The sequence below is a fragment of the Triturus cristatus genome, chromosome 12 (assembly GCF_964204655.1).
Source record: "Triturus cristatus chromosome 12, aTriCri1.1, whole genome shotgun sequence".
NCBI classification, from domain to species: domain Eukaryota; kingdom Metazoa; phylum Chordata; class Amphibia; order Caudata; family Salamandridae; genus Triturus; species Triturus cristatus.
Window position 1 is genome coordinate 132,703,625 of NC_140595.1, and position 17,195 is coordinate 132,720,819.

The window sequence follows — 17,195 nt, forward strand, 5'->3', positions numbered from 1 at the left end:
AAACCCTTCCTCGATGTTGAGGGGCATTGACTCTATGGTCTGTTTGAGTAGAGCAAAGTGTGCTGGATTGATGGCGTATGTGTGTAAGGAGAGATGTCTGGTAGGGTTGACATGAGCTCAGGGCAGTAGCAGTACTCAATGATGGATAGAACTCACTAGTCTGTGGTCCCCAAAGGGGTAGAAATCTCTAAAGTTTCCTCCCAACAGGTGTAGTGGGATTGGGAGTGGGAAGGGGGATATTCACGCAAGTCAATGCCTGAAGATAGAGGCTCTCCTGGAGGGAGGAGCTCTGCCTCAACCTTTTGAGTTGTTACTCCTGAAGGTGCCCGTGCATAATTCCTAACTCCCTGTTTGTAGTAAGCCTGCTGCTGGTGTTGATGTGACAGCGTGGAATCAGTTGAAGTTGGCTTGGACCTACTCATTATCTGTTGCAGAAAGGAGCTTTAGCTGAAGGAACCTGAAGGGTACCCATGGCCTTAGCAAGGCCAGTGTCCTTCTTTATCTTTTCCAACATCTCACCAACCTGGGGACCGAAAAGGTGCTCGCCTGTGAAGGGCAGCTTAATGAGATGTTGTTAAACTTCCTACTTTTGAAACCTGAGACATGCACCCTAGAGTGGCAATGGAGGATCACTGAGGTGTTCAGCTCACTGTCAGCTTTATCAGCCGAAGCTAATGCACACCAAATGGTAGCGCTGGATATGACCTTCACATCCTCAACAGTCTCTGCTCCCCTCTTCCAGTACTGGTCGAGGAGATGTTGGAGTAAGGCCACAACCTCTTCCCATTGGGCTCTGTCATAGTAAGTCAGGAGGCCTGCCAAATTGGCAACAGGGACACTGTCATGGTCAGGATCCCCCAGTGGGTCCACCCCGTAGTCCTCCCAAGCATCGTCCATAGGGTGAAGGTAGAGTGGCACACCAAAGTCCTCTGCTGGAGAGTCAGCAGTAGAGCTACCTGTGTCTGAATAGGACTCAAGTGACCACTAAGAAGAAGTCATAAGACGTGAGGCTGGTCAGGTGAAGGTGCTGAAGTCAGTGGTAGAAGTGGAGGTGATGAAGGAGGTGGAGGAGGGGTAAGGGAAGTGTCCTTAGGCCTCTTAGGAGGCACCTTTTGGAGAGAAGTGTCCGGGCTAGGAGTATTCTTAAAGCAGAGTCTTCACTCATTGTATAAAGTTTTCCCAGTGGCAGAGATCTTGCCTGTGCAGGAGTGAATAATGATCCGACATTGCCTTTCAACATGCTTCCTTTGAAACTTCTCGAGGATGGGCCTCTACTCTGAAGCAGCTGTCTCTGCAATGGGACGGCACGACACGGGTCCTGGGAACGTCAATAAAATGAGTGAACATGATGGTGTAAAAAATAATCTAATAAGGGTTAAGTGCCCATATGCGTTCACTACCAGAAGAGATGTTGCAGAAACCAAATGACTCAAAAAACTTCTTTGAAGAAAAAAAAGTTGCAATAGTCCAACACTAGAAGGCAGGTGTACGCTGAGCATGTAAGTCTACTGATACTACATTTACACACACACACAAATAAATGTATATTTATATATTATTACTTTTTTCACTGGGAAAAAACAAGGGTTAAAGTGATGTTATAGTCCGGGATTGTAATAGGTTAATCTACATTAAAATAAAATCAGAAATTCACAAAATAAAACAAGGTTAAAGAAATGTAATAGATGTCTGTTAAAAGTAGGTGTGGGAGGTGAACTATACTCCGCTGGTGGAATTTGCAGAGTTTTTCCACTCTGTGCTCTGCTTGGAGCGTGGGGTTTGGCAAAAGCTCTGAAACCACCAGCAGAGTGGAGTTTACCAGTACGCTCACCATGAGAAAGAAAAAATCAGTCACAAACTTGACTCTGATGATGCACTAGAACGCTAACCAGCAATATTGGTAGAGGAAGAAATACAATAGAATGTACTGCTGTAGGGCCAAGACTCCGCCAGACAGCCACGGGTGCCAGAGGAAGGTCACAGCATCCTAACCCCGGATCCAACAAGTTGCTTGCTCAATCAGCACTCAGTTCCCATTGAGCCAAGCCAATGCTGGAAGATAAGAGGGGCAGAACTTCCACTTTGCGAAGTTTGCTTTCTCCCTGGGTTGGCTGCAAGCCCCACCTTTTGTATTTTCCTGCACCACCCAAAAAATGCAGGATCTGCCACCTCTGCTCCGACTGCGGCTTGATGCGGACTGCTATGCTGAGCCCCTCTAGCAGCAGCCATGGCCTGGTGCTCAGCCTGCCGCAATGTGCACAGTATGACCGGTATGTCCATACCATCCCAGTGAGGGAGGGCAGCCCAGACTGTGCAACCAGCTCTCGTTTCTCCCACAGCTCCAGAGAAGCCAGTGAAGCACAAGGAAATGGTAGCACTGGCGGAGGAGAGCAGTGGCGACAGTGGCAGCTCCGAGTATCTGTAGCATGGTATTGGTGATGCGCAGGTGAGAGAGGTACAGGCCCTACACCTTCTCCTGGTCCCCTTGTGTACCCTGGCCACGCTTGCTTAAGTTGTGATATGTGCAGGGGGGACCGTTCTGTACATTTTGATGTGGTGTGGCAGACAAGTGTTGGCTGAGCAATACTCTGTCCATTCCCAGAACTCATCGGAATTTAGCTGAGTTTCTCTGCAACTTTGCAGAATTCTGCAGAGTGAAACTCTGCAAACTCCATCCAGCCCTAGTTTGCACATACTGTTTTAAAAAACTTAGCCAATGAAATTCTCCAGCAACTCATGACCTAAAGCAACTATAGGTCCAGCCATCCACAGTGTTGTTATTATTCCTGTCATTCAGGTGTTGCAGTGATGCTGTTTTGCCCCGCACTTTCTTTTCACTTTTTTTGTAGGATGTAGGACTGAGTCCCCGAATTCTAAATTGACGGTCACCCCATCTTAGTAGATGTGGTGGCAGCCAATCAGATCCTATCTAAAGATCTGTTGGGTGTGCTGATCCTGAGCAGCGTGAAATATACAATGTTTTTTAACCTTAATTTTTCAAACTAAGGAACAGATTTACACCAACTCACAAAAAGCACACCTTCTGGGCCACGAATTAGGTTTCTGCCAAATTTCGGGCAATTACGTTTAGTCATTTTGACTGCAGCTGTTTCTAATTTTCCTATGGAAAAATGAATGGAGAAAACTTATGTTGGGAGCTCCCGCCCTTTCCTCAGCCTGACTTGATGGGTCACCCTATAATTTTCCAGAAAGGAGCTGAGGTGGAAAAACATGTTTTTTGAAACGTTTTGTCAATATTCGTCAAACAGCACCCAAGCTATATTCACAACAAAAATAGCTTTTTCTTTGGAAACGGGGCCTAAGCCAGAAGGTAAATTACAGTGGTCTGCTAGTTGGGAAGTGTGCATACCAACAGTTTTGTCCTTTGTTATCTTCCATTTTAGGGGTCCCTCATGGATCATTCGCCTCGCGGTTAAATCGAGGTTCTATTGTAGAAAAAATGGACATTAATCAATTTTATGCACTGATATTGAAAAATAAGCTACAAAATCAGTCAAGTGCCCAAAGAAGCCAGAAAATGTTTACCTTAAACTGTGCGGCCACGGGGTCATTTTTGTTCTTTTTTAGGTCAGTGGTGTCAAGCTGCGTCTGATACATCTTAATGTGGCGTCGATTCTTGACTCTCTTGACTCTATCTTTCACGAACATCAAAATCTCATGACATCGGTCCCTACATTGGACCAGTTTGTCCTCCTCTGATCTGCCACCTGCAGGACAAAGCAGGACATCTTGGGTGTTTTCCAGCACTTAAAAGCATTAGGTTTGGCAGAAGCACTGAAGTCAGGAAACAAACAAGTTCCATCAAGGACTTCTCAGGACCATTAGAGAAACAACCAAGAAAGAATCAGAGATTACATCCAACACACATTTACACCATGCATGCTTTGTGCACAAACTGAATTACAGGTTTTCTAGGCAGGCAGCTACAAACATACACATTAACTTCATTCTGAAAAACTTGTGAATACAGTGCAATGTGGAAATTGTATAGTTCAACTATGTTCTGTGCCTTGATAGGGGGCTGTGTGAAAATTCTCAAGCCTAGACATAACCATGTCAAAATTAACATAATGCACACCAAGAGCAGACTACAATATTTAAATAAGAGTCAGTAAGATGTTCTTACCAAGCTACATCACTTCTCTTTACCCTTCAAACAATCTAAAATAACAGCCTAGTTATTTACACTTTCGGCCAGCCCATGACTGCTCTTTACATTTCACTAAGTTTTACTGATGTAAAAGTGTCTGCTCTCTGTAATATTTTATGACCGTCATAACTCTAGAAGCTATTTCACACTCCATTCCCCTTCAGAAAACTGAGTACAAGACTCTAACCAATGATCCACAAAGCCATCCTGTGAAAATCATGTACAATTGTCCTGGGGGTCTACAAGGTAAGCTTGAGTAGATATTCTATGTATGTAGACTGTTCTCAGCAAGAATGGATAAGACTAAGCTAGCACATGTTCCTTGGTGAGTATTCTTAAGGTGGACGAGACTTCGAAATTGCGTACATTTTGATCCTGATGGACTCCTCCTTAAGATTCTTAAAAAAACATTAAGCCACTTAAGATTTTATTTAAGGTGTGTAGGGCATACAGCTCACAGATCCAGATGGTGATCCTTGCAATCACCCTCTCACTTATCTAGAAGTTAGTTGTGACACTCCATTTTGGATACTAAAACATTAAAACTGGCGGCAAGACATCTTTAGGTTTATTTCAACTGGAATTTCAGGATTACATTAAAAAAATAAGCTAAAGTGAACCAAATATGGATTTCCACAAGCTGCACCAAGACTGGAAAGGACTTATGAACTTTGAGCATCAGCTGCTCAAGTTTATGTTACTTACCAGTATAGCTTAACACTAAGGGGCTGATTTAGAGTTTGGCTGAGAAGTTACTCTGTCACAAAGGCGACGAAGTACCCTCTCCACCAAACTGAAGGTCCGCCACCTGATATACCAACGAGTGGACCTTAAGCATGTCAACGACAGAGGCTTCTTCATCTCCATTGCTGACATACTACTCTGACTGCTCGCCCCAAGGGACAGTAACAAACATTTAATTAGCACCCGTACAATGGGAAAAAAACTCCCATAGTGTTGGGGCATTAGTTTTAGTTTTGTCAAAAGCAAAACTTTACCGTGGGATTTTCTTTTTGAAAAGAAAAACAGAAATATTAAAAAAGTTTGACAGATGGTACCATAATTTGGACGGTATTGCCAGTCAAACCTTTAATACAGGAACTGCTATGACAGTGGTTCCTGGTAATGTGTGGAACTGTGCACAGGGCTAGAGGACAACTCTAAATTTGGCAGGCAGTGAACCCTCGGTATGGCCAGAGTAAAGTGCTCCGCCATACTGATGGACTTTGCCCATCAAACTCTAAATGAGCTTTGAGATTCAGCTGGGATTGGGTATCCTACTAGCAATATTGAGAAGACAATCGGGCTACTTGGGAAACAATAAAATCCTCTGAAATACATGGCTCATTCACCAAATATTAATGCCCTTTTGATTTAAAAAAATAGATTGGTTTATAGGAAGAGCATATGGACAAGGCATCACATAGGATCTTACTTTAAGTATCATGTCCTTTTGCCTTATTCAGTTTCTTTAAACATGTGTAAAAACACCTGGAACATAAATACATATACTTTGGCATAAGTCAGACCCATTCGGGGGAGGCGAAAGGACAGAACAATGCCATGTAAAAAATATCCATGTAATACAATCCGTAGTGCAGAAGAAACATCAAAGACTGTCATTCATGCAAGGCAATGATACTACAAAGAAGGGCAATTCATGTGTCCTGTTATCCCCTAAAGCCAATACATAACAAATGAAACTCATCCCAACTACCCTCTGTCTGCTTTTGTGTGATGCCTCTACTGATAACATAATAAGGAATCAAGGTGGATAGCCCATACATGTTTGTGGAGCATCCAACTAGTATCCAGTGTTACCTCTCCTCCCTTTCAAAATTCCTGGGGTGTAAGCAATGTCATGTGTCACCCGTCCCCAGAGGCAGTCACTCCCCCATGCTCCCTCAGGGCAGCCAAGATAGCCATCTAGGTTCGTATAACATCTTCAAGTTTATCATCTTTACAAACATTTCTCATCCACACCTCCTCCGCGATCGCCCATTGACAAATATCTTTCATCCATGCCACGTATGTGGGGGGTGTTAGACTGAGTCATTTTGCCTGCACCAACCCAAGGAGGCCAAACATCCTGCTTAATTTTTTTGGGGCAGTTTCATGGGAAGTGCCCAACCCACTGGCTTCTTCTAGGTTAAAGTAAAAATTGTCATCATAGCTTGGGAGTAATTCATCCCCATTATCTCCAAAAGCTGGTTGACTTTCTTGAGAGTGTGACCAAGAAGGTGTTGTAGCACTGAAGGACAGCTCCTAGGTAATGGCAATATTTTGTCAGAGCCTGATTATACTGGGACTAGGTCTATCAAAACTGTTCTGGGGCATGACTTTGGTTGGGACTAATTTGGTTCATAGCCTGACAGGGCAACAGGAATGGTGTTGAGCGTCGGGCCAGCATCAACATGGCAGGTACCGGCATAGATATTGGTGCCATATATGAAGTCAGCTCAGGAGCTGAAAGTGAAACGGGCTCAGTAGGCACAGATGGCGCTGAGTAAGGATTCTCCAGTGGTAACCTAAATGAAGGCCTCTGTGGATCTATGGGGCCCAGAGGCACGCCAGCAGGAGTTGGGAAGGTCCCAAACAATTCGTAACATGGCTTCTTTGAAAGCCTTGAACTGTTGCAACTTTGTTAACTGCAGGGAACCAGGAGAGGGAATAGCGGTCACTTTGACGTACTCATGACTTTTCAGGAAGAGAGTATTGAAACCCACTTGGAGTACCTGGGCTTCCTTTTTGGACATACTTGAAGACTTGAAGCTCAACAATGACATTTTGCAGAAACAGCCCTGAGAACAGGAATGGGTCTGCGCCCTCGACTCCAAACAGTAGCGGAACTTACACAACTTCTTCCATTACTCCCCCAAAACCGTCACGAAAGGAAAAATAAAACAATAATTAACACTTGTTTTATTTTTCCGTTCCTGCCACGTCTTGGGGGTGGGACCTGGGAGTGATATGCACTGAGGGGAGTGGTAGTGTACTCCCATCACTGCACATGAAGGTTTGGCCGGCTACCTCGCACCGGCCGAACCGTCATGCACGGTGAAAGTTCTCTCCTACCCAGCAATGCAGCTGGATTGGAGAGAGCAGGTAGAGACTCACAGTCTGTACTGGAGAGCAACTCGAGTGTGCTCCGGCCAATCCTGAAGCTGCTCTCATGCGTGAGAGAAGCTTCAGGATTGGCCGCAGGGCATTCTGGGAGTCTTTGCCTTTCCCTGTGAAGAGGAGCAGAAGAACGCGACGAGAACAGCTGAAAAGCAGAAGAACGCAAAGGAGATGGCTGCAGATAAGTTTTTTCTTCATTTCGCCCATGAAACATTACACCCCCCTACCTCCTTCGACCTCCCCACCATCCCCCACCCGCCTCACCACTCATCAGGCACACCGGCCGCTACTAACAGCTTGGCTTTATGTTCCTAGACAGCCTTCGGATTCTTCAGTAAATCAAATTACAGTGATTCACACAGAACTCATTTTTACCAAAATAATGAGAGAGGAGCATGATAGGCCTCAATGGGCCCATGGGGACAAAGGATCAGGTCTACAATAAGGACTAACGGTACACTGTGAACTATTATTGTGCTCTCGGATTGTAGAGACTTTGTTGGGGAGCTGATCCTTGGTCTCCATGGCCCCATTGAGGTTTTGGACGATCCTGTTCCACTCTCATGGGTATCTGTCTTATATTCCTGTGTGTAGCTCTGTTTAGCTTTACACCATGGTGTTTATCACACTCTACATGCTGTAAGACACAGCTTGTCCCATGGTTTCTCATTCCCTTTTGGCAGTAGTCCCCCAGGCAACCCCAAGTCCTGAAGAGAGCCTTTTACTCTATGAAGAGACGAAAAGTTGTCAGTATCTTACAAACTGCTCGCCCTTTCATGATGCGCTTGTACACAGGCATCTAAAGGCCTGTTTTAATGGACTAACCAATATGCCGACATAACTTTGAACTTTTGTACACTGCCTATTCATGATTTTGATTGTGGTTTTCTCACATGGAGGTCACTTTGACCTATGCCTTTAGAGAGCCTACTAGAAAATAACATTTACGTCTTAACTAAACCAATTCTCATGGCTGGAGCTTGTTGTTTGTATGTACTTTTAGGTTTTGAAAATCAAATTAATCAGTGTCATTTTTTCTGTTTCTTATCCATTATTTTGGTGTAAGTGAGTTCCGTGTGAACCGCTGTGATACGATTTACGTTGGTTATCCAGGTTCACATAGACATTTATGTTACTCTTGTTTGAGAAGAATATAAATAGTTTGGATTCATAAGGGCACATTCCTCACATGAATTGAAGTTGTGACCCAAACACCGGATACACAACTCACGGGGTCCCTACAAGGTATAAACTTTGTAGTTTTAGCATGCATCATGATCCCTCGCACAAGGAACAATTTTAGAGAAAAGTTGTAAACTGATGAGAAAAAAGTTGGGAGCTAGCTCCAGGGCCCGTGTGTGAAGGAGTTGACATCAGGTGCAAAAGAGTGATGCTTTGACACAGCTTCGACTGTCACTTCCGGGGCAGAATGAGGTTGACGTGGAGCCAAATGGAGCCACTTGCTAGTGTCGGGGGCTATGCTGTAAAATCTTCCCGAATCAGTTGGTGCCTGGGGGGTATTCACAAGGTGAGGAATCTGTGGTTAGACGTATCCAATGAAAAGGCATGCATGAGATAGTGAGGCTCCAACTAGAGTTGTGGGCGCGGAGTCAATAGATTCCCCAGGAAATTGTGCAGCTTCATTAGACTTGGGAGGAGAAAACAGTGTCCCAGAGAGGATTTGAATGCAAGTGGGCAGAGAAAACTTCAAAAGAAAATGGTTATAGAAGTAGACAATGGTGATGCATAGGATCAGGGAATGTAACAGAGGCAGCCAATGGTGAAGAAAAGGAGTGGGCAATGTTACAGAGGTAACCAATGGTGATATAAAGGAGCATGGAAAATGTTCTGTGGACATGAAATACGAGCAATAGTGAGACAGCGATTAAAAAACAACACATTGAGACACTTGGAGATCACTGTTGCTGAGCTGCATGCCCTGGTATGTAGGTCTTGGTCAAAGAAGAACTAGGCAAAGTTCAATTTAATGTCAGTGGAGCCATGGGATGGTGATCTTTTCCATGAGGGAGTAATTGAACAGCTTCAGGGAAATAGTAACTACAAATGAGGTCAAATGAGGAGCACAAAATGAATTGAAACTAATGAAGCTCAAGTGTTTGCTTCATTTGAGAATGATAAGTAACTTATTGGACCGAACATTGATAACGTTCACTGCAATTATTAACAAATTCTAAAGATTTAAATCAGTAAGGGCTAGTGAGGTTAGACTCAGAGGGTCCAATCTTGTTACGCATGCAATGGACAAGGAAGGATTTTAAAAGCGATCTAGCAGAGCACACTGTGACTTCTGTTCACCAAAAGACTCTATTTTCGAAACTGAACCCTGAAAAAGTAAATAATATAAAGAGTTTAAATGGGATCTAAATATTATTAATACTCTAAGAATTACAAGAAGGTGTAGCCACAACTATTGAGCTCCTGTAGAAGAAAATGAGCACATGGCCTAGGATCCATATAAATGTACTGAATTCAGTATCTGGGCCTGATCATGTGACAATGATGAATGATGAAGATGTGCTGAGGTACGTGTTACAGGGTCATCGTCTAACGTGAATAATGATCTGAGGTACTTGCCTTTGGGTAAATATAAAAGCGTTAAACAAATGATTGCATTTTCTTGTTTAGAGGTTTTATGTTTGGATGGATATTTCAATATTAATCACTGCCGTTTGTACAATATGTTTTAAAGTGTAATCCGAATTTGGATTCCAGTGGTGATACATCTCTTACTGAAAATGCTCAAAAATCCACCTGTGTTTCAGGCAGTGGTTATGTCATGTTTGTTTTTGTTATGCACAATTTGTAATGAAGTTTACAAAACAATACATCCATTTTGGACTTCTTCAATGTAGGCAGCACTTATGACAGCATTATCCTGGAGGCCTGGTAAAGGGAAGGTGGCCATGGAAGAGAGGATGGCTGCATCTGTGGTTATGTTGACCGATTAAGTATTAAACCAATGTTTGATTTGTTGGTGGAAAAAATACTGGGAAAGCAGCCCCACCAATAGGTACAGAAATAGCAGAAATTCGAATCGCAAAGGCAGGTCAAAGTCTCAGCAGCGTCAAGGATTCTAGCTGCAGCTGAAACAAGGGCTTTTGTCGAACTTGTAAATGAGGTAGGCAATTAACTGCTTTCCAGAAAAAGGGGTTGAATGAAGAATCCAGAATATGTTCTCACCTATCATTAAGAAAGACTGTAGTGCCTGCCTAAGGTTTATCCACAGAATTCTCCACTGTATGAATTAGGGAAAGATTGGAAGGGTCCTTACCCTTTATGAGCACAAGTTCATGACTGAATAAACTAAATATGTGTATTTGCAGGCAAAGCAATCTTACCAATGTGCAGAAGATCTCGTTTCTTGTCATACCCTTCCCCTTTTCATACACTATAGAGGGCCTGACTTGGTCAGCCCTCCTTATTGTCTACAGCGGCCCCACCGATGCACAGAAAGCCTCGTTTCTTGCATTACTCAATCTATTTTGGAGGGAAAGCCACTGTAACCTGAGGGCAACTGTTGATCTACTTTCTGCCTTAACCCTTTGCTAATCACTACAACAGCAGTTTGAGTTTTGTAAAAGATTGAAGACAGTATCAAAATTGCGGAAGTATTTGAACCAGTTTACAACAACCAAAATGCAAAGGGAAATATTCTCACACAATTATCAGTTTAACAAGCATCTCAGAAGATCGCATCATAGCCAGAGCTAGCTCAGTTTCAAAGATCTTAGAAGAGAAATTCACCCAGAGCATCTCCTCTTCTAATAAATCTGGTCCAATAGGAGAGTCAGGTTAGATCAGCTTGATGCAAGAGGAGGTCACAGCACTCGTCAAAAGGACCTCAATTGCCAATTCAATACAAAAGAAAACGGAGACCAGTTTCCGATCTTCCAGAAGCAATCAAAACATTGACAACTGTAGTCCTTCATGAACTACAATATCATGTTGACCCAACAAGCTGATTAGATGCCAATGCGTTGGGCATTAAAATGATCCACAGCACAGAAGAAACATTGAACGATGTGAGGGAGAGTTACTACAGATTTAAGACTCAGGAAATATACCAGTTCTATTTTTTAGAAATAGGCAAGTTGTCTTTGGTAAGTGGATCATATACTAGTTTAAAAAAACAGAAAGAAATGAGTGGGGTTATAAGACACAAACATAAACTTGCTGTAATCATTACTATAAGAATCCACGCAATATATCAAGCCATGTCACAATTTGCCAAAAAAAAAGAATACCATTTGATTTACTGTACGCCTCTGTGATCTTCCTGATCCCGCAATATGTCACTACTAGCTGGGGTGACCAGAACACCCCAAGATGCTCCCAAAATACAGACCCGGGCAAAACCTAGGATCTAGCACTCCTATTCAATTAGCGGACAAATAATCTGACAGAAGTGGAGTACAGGGTGCCATTCAAAGGAGGCATAGATTTGCAACCCAAATTGAAAGGAAATGGGCTGAATAAAACCTTAAACGCAAGTGAGTTCTTAGATTATTTTATTAATAACTTCCCCATGAAGAAAATCATTATTGCGAGTCACACCTTCAAGCAATGGTTAGGGATGCATGAACAATACGTCAATGAAATAACAAAAAAAGTGTTGTGGAGGCTGTAATGTTTATTCAAAACTGAAACGTTGGGAGCTCGATTGACAACAATGGAGTAGCTCTGGGCTTATTATGGCTGGTATAAGCCTTCTGCTCAAACATCGCAATATTTGTCTTTATGTTTCTCTCTTTTTAATTTAGAACATTCTATCCATAGTGGGTAGAATGTTCTAATAGCCTTAAAGCCCTTCTGTCTTCAGCTATACCGGTTGGTAAAGGCACTCCCCCACCGATACAGGCTATAACTTGGGATCAGAGCCTTTAACAACTGGTATAGCCCTCAGCTGTGGGCTATAAGGCTTTACTCTCCTTTTCTCCTGTACAAAGGGAGGGCAATAAACATACCTTTTGCATAGCAACAGTAATAGTGATTCTGTATCACTCATCCAATCTATAGCTTTTAAAATAGGCCGCATTCCGAAAGGAATTCTGTGATTGGTACTTAGATATCCAGAGTAAATACTTTGGTAACCATACCATCTGTGTGCTTGATTATGTTATCCAGCAGACGGGGATAGCTTGTCAGGTGCTTCATCTCTGAGCCAATTAAGTCTTTGAGCTGAAGTCGTTCACAGTCAGGGCTGCTTTCTGCTTCCTGTAGTAAAGAAACAACACTTATTGAGACAATACATATAAAATGACGACAATACACGCTTAAATCAGTTATACTACACATCATACAAAGTATTACCCTCAAGACCCCAAAGGACATTTCTCTCTTCAAGTGATGGGCAAGATAAGGAAACTAAGACTTGCAAAAAGGACTAATGGATCGAAAGTTCTTGTTATCGTTAAGCAATGAAACTGAGAGGCGGAGTAGATATAGGCACAGCTGGGCCGGGAGTTCAGGGTCAGCGCCTGTGCCATGGAGGCTCCTGGATCACCTCGTCGTAACAGGAGACTGAGGCCAGAGACACGGTGTGGAGCCTGCCGGTAGCCTCGTGAAGTGGAGCGGACACCAAGAACTACAGTGGAGGTAATCTGGACCGGACTGGCGGTGCCCCCTCGCTGCCCTGAATCACCTGGTGAGGTCTATGAAAAATAATTTAGTGGGGCAGTGCGGCACAAAACTGAGAGGTGGAGGAGAGTTCGGCACGGCTGGGCCGGGAGTTCAGGATCAGCGCCTGGTACGCCGCAGCTCCTGGATCACCTCATCAGAACAGGAGACTGAGGCCAGAGTCTTGGTGTGGAGCCTGCTGGTAGCCTCGTGAAGCGGAGCGGACACCAAGAACTACACCCCCATGTAACATCATTGATCGATCCATTCAGATTGGAGGAGGTCACCAGAGCAATCCAAACGAGTAAAAATGGCAAAGCGCCAGGACCAGATGCCATCCCAGTAGATTTATTTAAAAGTAACATCACTCTGTGGGATCCTTTATTGACTATAGTACTGAAGGCAATATGCATGACAGGTCTTTTAACATCATGGGGAGAGTCAACTATAGTCCCAATTTATAAAAAGGGAGATTGATTAAACCCCGCCTGTTATAGGCCTATCTCGCTCAGTGATTCCCTAGCAAAGATAGAGAGAAGGATAATACTGGAGAGGTTACAGGACTGGGCGGAAACCCATCAGAAATTGTCTGATTTTCAATATGGGTTCCGCCCAGGGCTTGGCACAATCGAACAATGCCTCAATTTGAACATAATAATTGGAAAGTACGTGAGGATGAGGAAGGGGATGCTGTATTTAGCATTCGTCGAACTCTCCTCAGCATTTGATTGTGTGATACACAACAAAATTGTGGCTAAAGTTAAAAGACCTGCGAGTAGAGATCCCAATTATTACCTTTTTGCGAGACCTCTGTACGGGATGTAGAGCCAGGGTGAGATATGGTCCTGGAGGAGAATGCACTGAAACATTTGGCATGGAAAGAGTTGTGTGACAGGGATGCGTATTGGTTCCCCTTCTTTTTTCATTGTATATTAATAGTGTGGGGGAGGACCTAGCAACACATGTTAAAGACCTTCCACAAATAGGCGTGCGCCCTGTCCCGGCCCTCCTCTACACCGACGATGCAGTCCTCATGGCCCGTACCCCTTTGGCCCTGCAGCAGCTGCTTACTAGATTAGTTGACTATATGAGTGCACTGAGCCTCCAGGTGAACCAGTCAAAAACATATGTAATGAAGTGTGGGAACAAATTCACAAAATGTAGGGAAATAACGATATCTACTACGAAGATTGAGTTCACTGACACTTTCTTATATCTGGGGGTTTTATTTGATAAGGCTAACTCTTGGAAACAGGAAGCAGACAATAGACAGAAAATGTTTGTCAAGGCTTGCTGGGCCCTTAGATCTTTTGCGATGCGGTTAGGATCTAACCCACCCGCGATGATGCTGAAGATCTGCAAAGCAAAGTGTCTCAGCATAGCCTTGTATGGGGCGGGTATATGGGGACACAAGAAGTGTCAAGGTATTCAGGTGGCAGAAAATGATTTCTTAAAATATTTGCTGGCAGCCCCAAAAAGCACTTCAGTATATGCAACTTGATGGCCCTTATGTTACAGATATGATCAAGGTAGAACCCATCCTACTGTGGCACAAAATTTGGACATCAGACCATACGGATTTTAATCGGGCAGTAATTAGTGATTGCTTAAAATCAGCCCGGTATTCAAGTATAGAATGGTTAACGTATGTTCAAAGGTTTTTACGAGATATGGGAAAGCCCGAGTATTTTGAAAAAACGGAATTATTGGGCATGATCAGTAGGAAGGCTTTGAAATTGGCAGCTATGGGCCATTTGGATTCGTTAAAATTGATTAATGAAATCTGTAAATCTAGTGTTTTAAAAAATCAATTGATTTTAACTACTTTCAGTATTCAACCGTATTTGAAATATGTTTTAAATGCTCGACATAGGTTTAAACTTACACGTTTTAGATTAGACATACATGTTATGTTATGTTACTGTTTGTTTTGTAGAGCGCTCAGCTGCTCCAAAGAGCGTCCCGGCGCTAAAGATCATCCCACCAAATACCAGCAGCAAACAAACAGCCACAACAGAAAACATAACCAGAATTAACAATAACAGCATTACAAAGCAAACAGATAGGTTTTAAGTCCTTTCCTAAAAACCGAGAGATTGGTGCACATCCGCAACGTCAAGGGCAATGTGTTCCAGAGGCGGGGTGCAAGGTAACTAAAGGAGCGACCTCCACAGCGAGCACGCTTCACTGTTGGAACGATAGCCTTGGCCTGGGCAGCAGATCTCAGAGGTCTAGATGGAAGATAGAAATTGACCCTTCTCTGCAGATATTCGGCGCCGAAATTGTGAAGCGCCCTAAAAGCTGTAGTTAGGGTCTTGAAGAAGATACGCTTACGAATCGGCAACCAATGCAGAGAGACAAGGAGATTGCTGGCCCTAGATCTTCTAGTTAAACCGAAGATTGCCCTGGCTGCAGAATTTTGAACTATCTGCAGACGAGTCAGCAGATACTCAGGAAGACGTAAGTAAAGGATGTTGGCGTAGTCTAGGCGCGAGCCAATTAATGCTTGCACCGTAATTTTCTTATGCTCCAAAGATAAATAGGGCAGAAACTTGCGCAACATCCTTAAGATGGCAAAGCACTTCCCAGTCAAGCCAGCAACCTGGGTTTTAAAGGAAAGAGTGTTATCGACCATCATACCCAGGTTCTTTGCTGTGACCGAGTCGCTGGCAGGGGGAGACATGGCCGAAGGCCACCATAGCTTCCAACGTGGGTCTGCAGGACAGCCAAAGAACAATATCTCGGATTTGTCGGAGTTGCATTTGAGGCCATTTTTCCCAAACCAGTCAAACACAAACTCCAAACACTTCCGAATGGCTGCTCCATCGAAGTCACAGCCCCTGTCACAAGTAAACAGGAGCTGTGTGTCATCCGCATAGGATATGATCTGGGCCCCTAGCTCCTCCACCCGTGCCGCAAGAGGTGTAAGGAAGATATTAAAGAGGGAAGGACTCAGTATGGAGCCCTGCGGGACCCCTACCTTAAGCTGCGGCATCCGGGCGGAGAAAGGGGGAGCCCAGATCGTTTGTGTCCGATCGGCCAAAAAAGACTGAAACCATGCGAACACCGTACCCCGCAGCCCAATCTCCCAGAGTCTAATTAGGAGGAGGTCGTGGGGGACGGTGTCGAAGGCCGCCGACAAATCAAGCATGATAAGCAGGGCCTTTCCACCCCTATCGAGGGTCTCCTTCACAATCTCAGTAACCTCAAGAAGAGCGGTCTCGGTGCTCAGGTTAGATCTAAATCCAGACTGTGACTGATGTAAAAGGGAGTTGCCCTCTACAAAGTTGGTAAGGGTGGTATGAACACACTTTTCAGTGATCTTGGCCAGGGCAGGAAGCAGCGAGATTGGCCTATAATTAGAATGCAGTTTAGCATCTGCATTTGGTTTTTTAATGAGGGGAAGAACTAAGGCCTGTTTCCAGGAGGAGGGGACTTTGCCCGACTTCAAAGATGCATTAATGAGAGGGTTGATGATCGGATTAAGGGCAGGTGCCAGGGTCGCAAGACACTTGGCGGGACAAGGGTCCAGAGGAGAGCCAGATTTCAGGCTAGACAAAAGGTCAAGCGAGGCCTGAGGCTCTAAAGAGGGAAAACAGTGCAGGGTAGGGCCCACAGCATCCATATGCATAGCTGGTGGGCATAACCAGGGGTTGGAAAGGCCATCGACCTCTGAACCTGTGCTCAAGATGATCTGGGTTCCTTGCAACGCTGACTGGATAGTACGTATTTTATTAGTAAAAAATACTGCAAGCTCCATGACCCAAGGTTCCGAGAAAGCAGATGCAGAAGTGCAGCAGGAGGGAGAGGTGAATTCTTTAACAATCTTAAAGATCTCTTTGCAGGAGCTATCTGCTTCCTCGATCATCTACATTAGCCTACATCGTAGGCTAATAACTTATCCTAATATGAATGACTGGTAACAAAAACTGATAAATTGTCCTTGTGACGATAAAATGCCTCAAGATACTATGCATGTGGTGTTATTCTGTAAGTATTACTCCGCGCATAGGAAAAAATATGTTATCCTGCTCATTAGACATATGTCTCACGTACAATGCCGCCTTGCATACCTCTTCTTGCAAACACTACAAACATTAGAGGTTTGCTGTAGATGTCATCATTTCTATGGGCTATTTTTTATGCAAGGAAGAAAACCACCATAGTTTCTCCAACCTAGTGAGCATTAAGGAGGATATGAATATCGGCAGAAGTAAACACATAAAGGATAACTAAAAATTTTCAGTTATGTAATTATGGATTATGT

General features: G+C 43.8%; 1 protein-coding gene across 1 annotated transcript in view; it reads right to left on the minus strand.

The window, feature by feature from the left end:
• The window catches only part of LOC146772886 (rho guanine nucleotide exchange factor 11-like), a 247,522-nt gene that overhangs the window by 152,027 nt on the left and 78,300 nt on the right, over positions 1-17,195 (minus strand). The window contains 3 exon segments of the mRNA XM_085637041.1: positions 3,371-3,446; positions 3,547-3,728; positions 12,409-12,526. Of these exon segments, the coding sequence (XP_085493167.1) occupies positions 3,371-3,446; positions 3,547-3,728; positions 12,409-12,526 (376 nt within the window).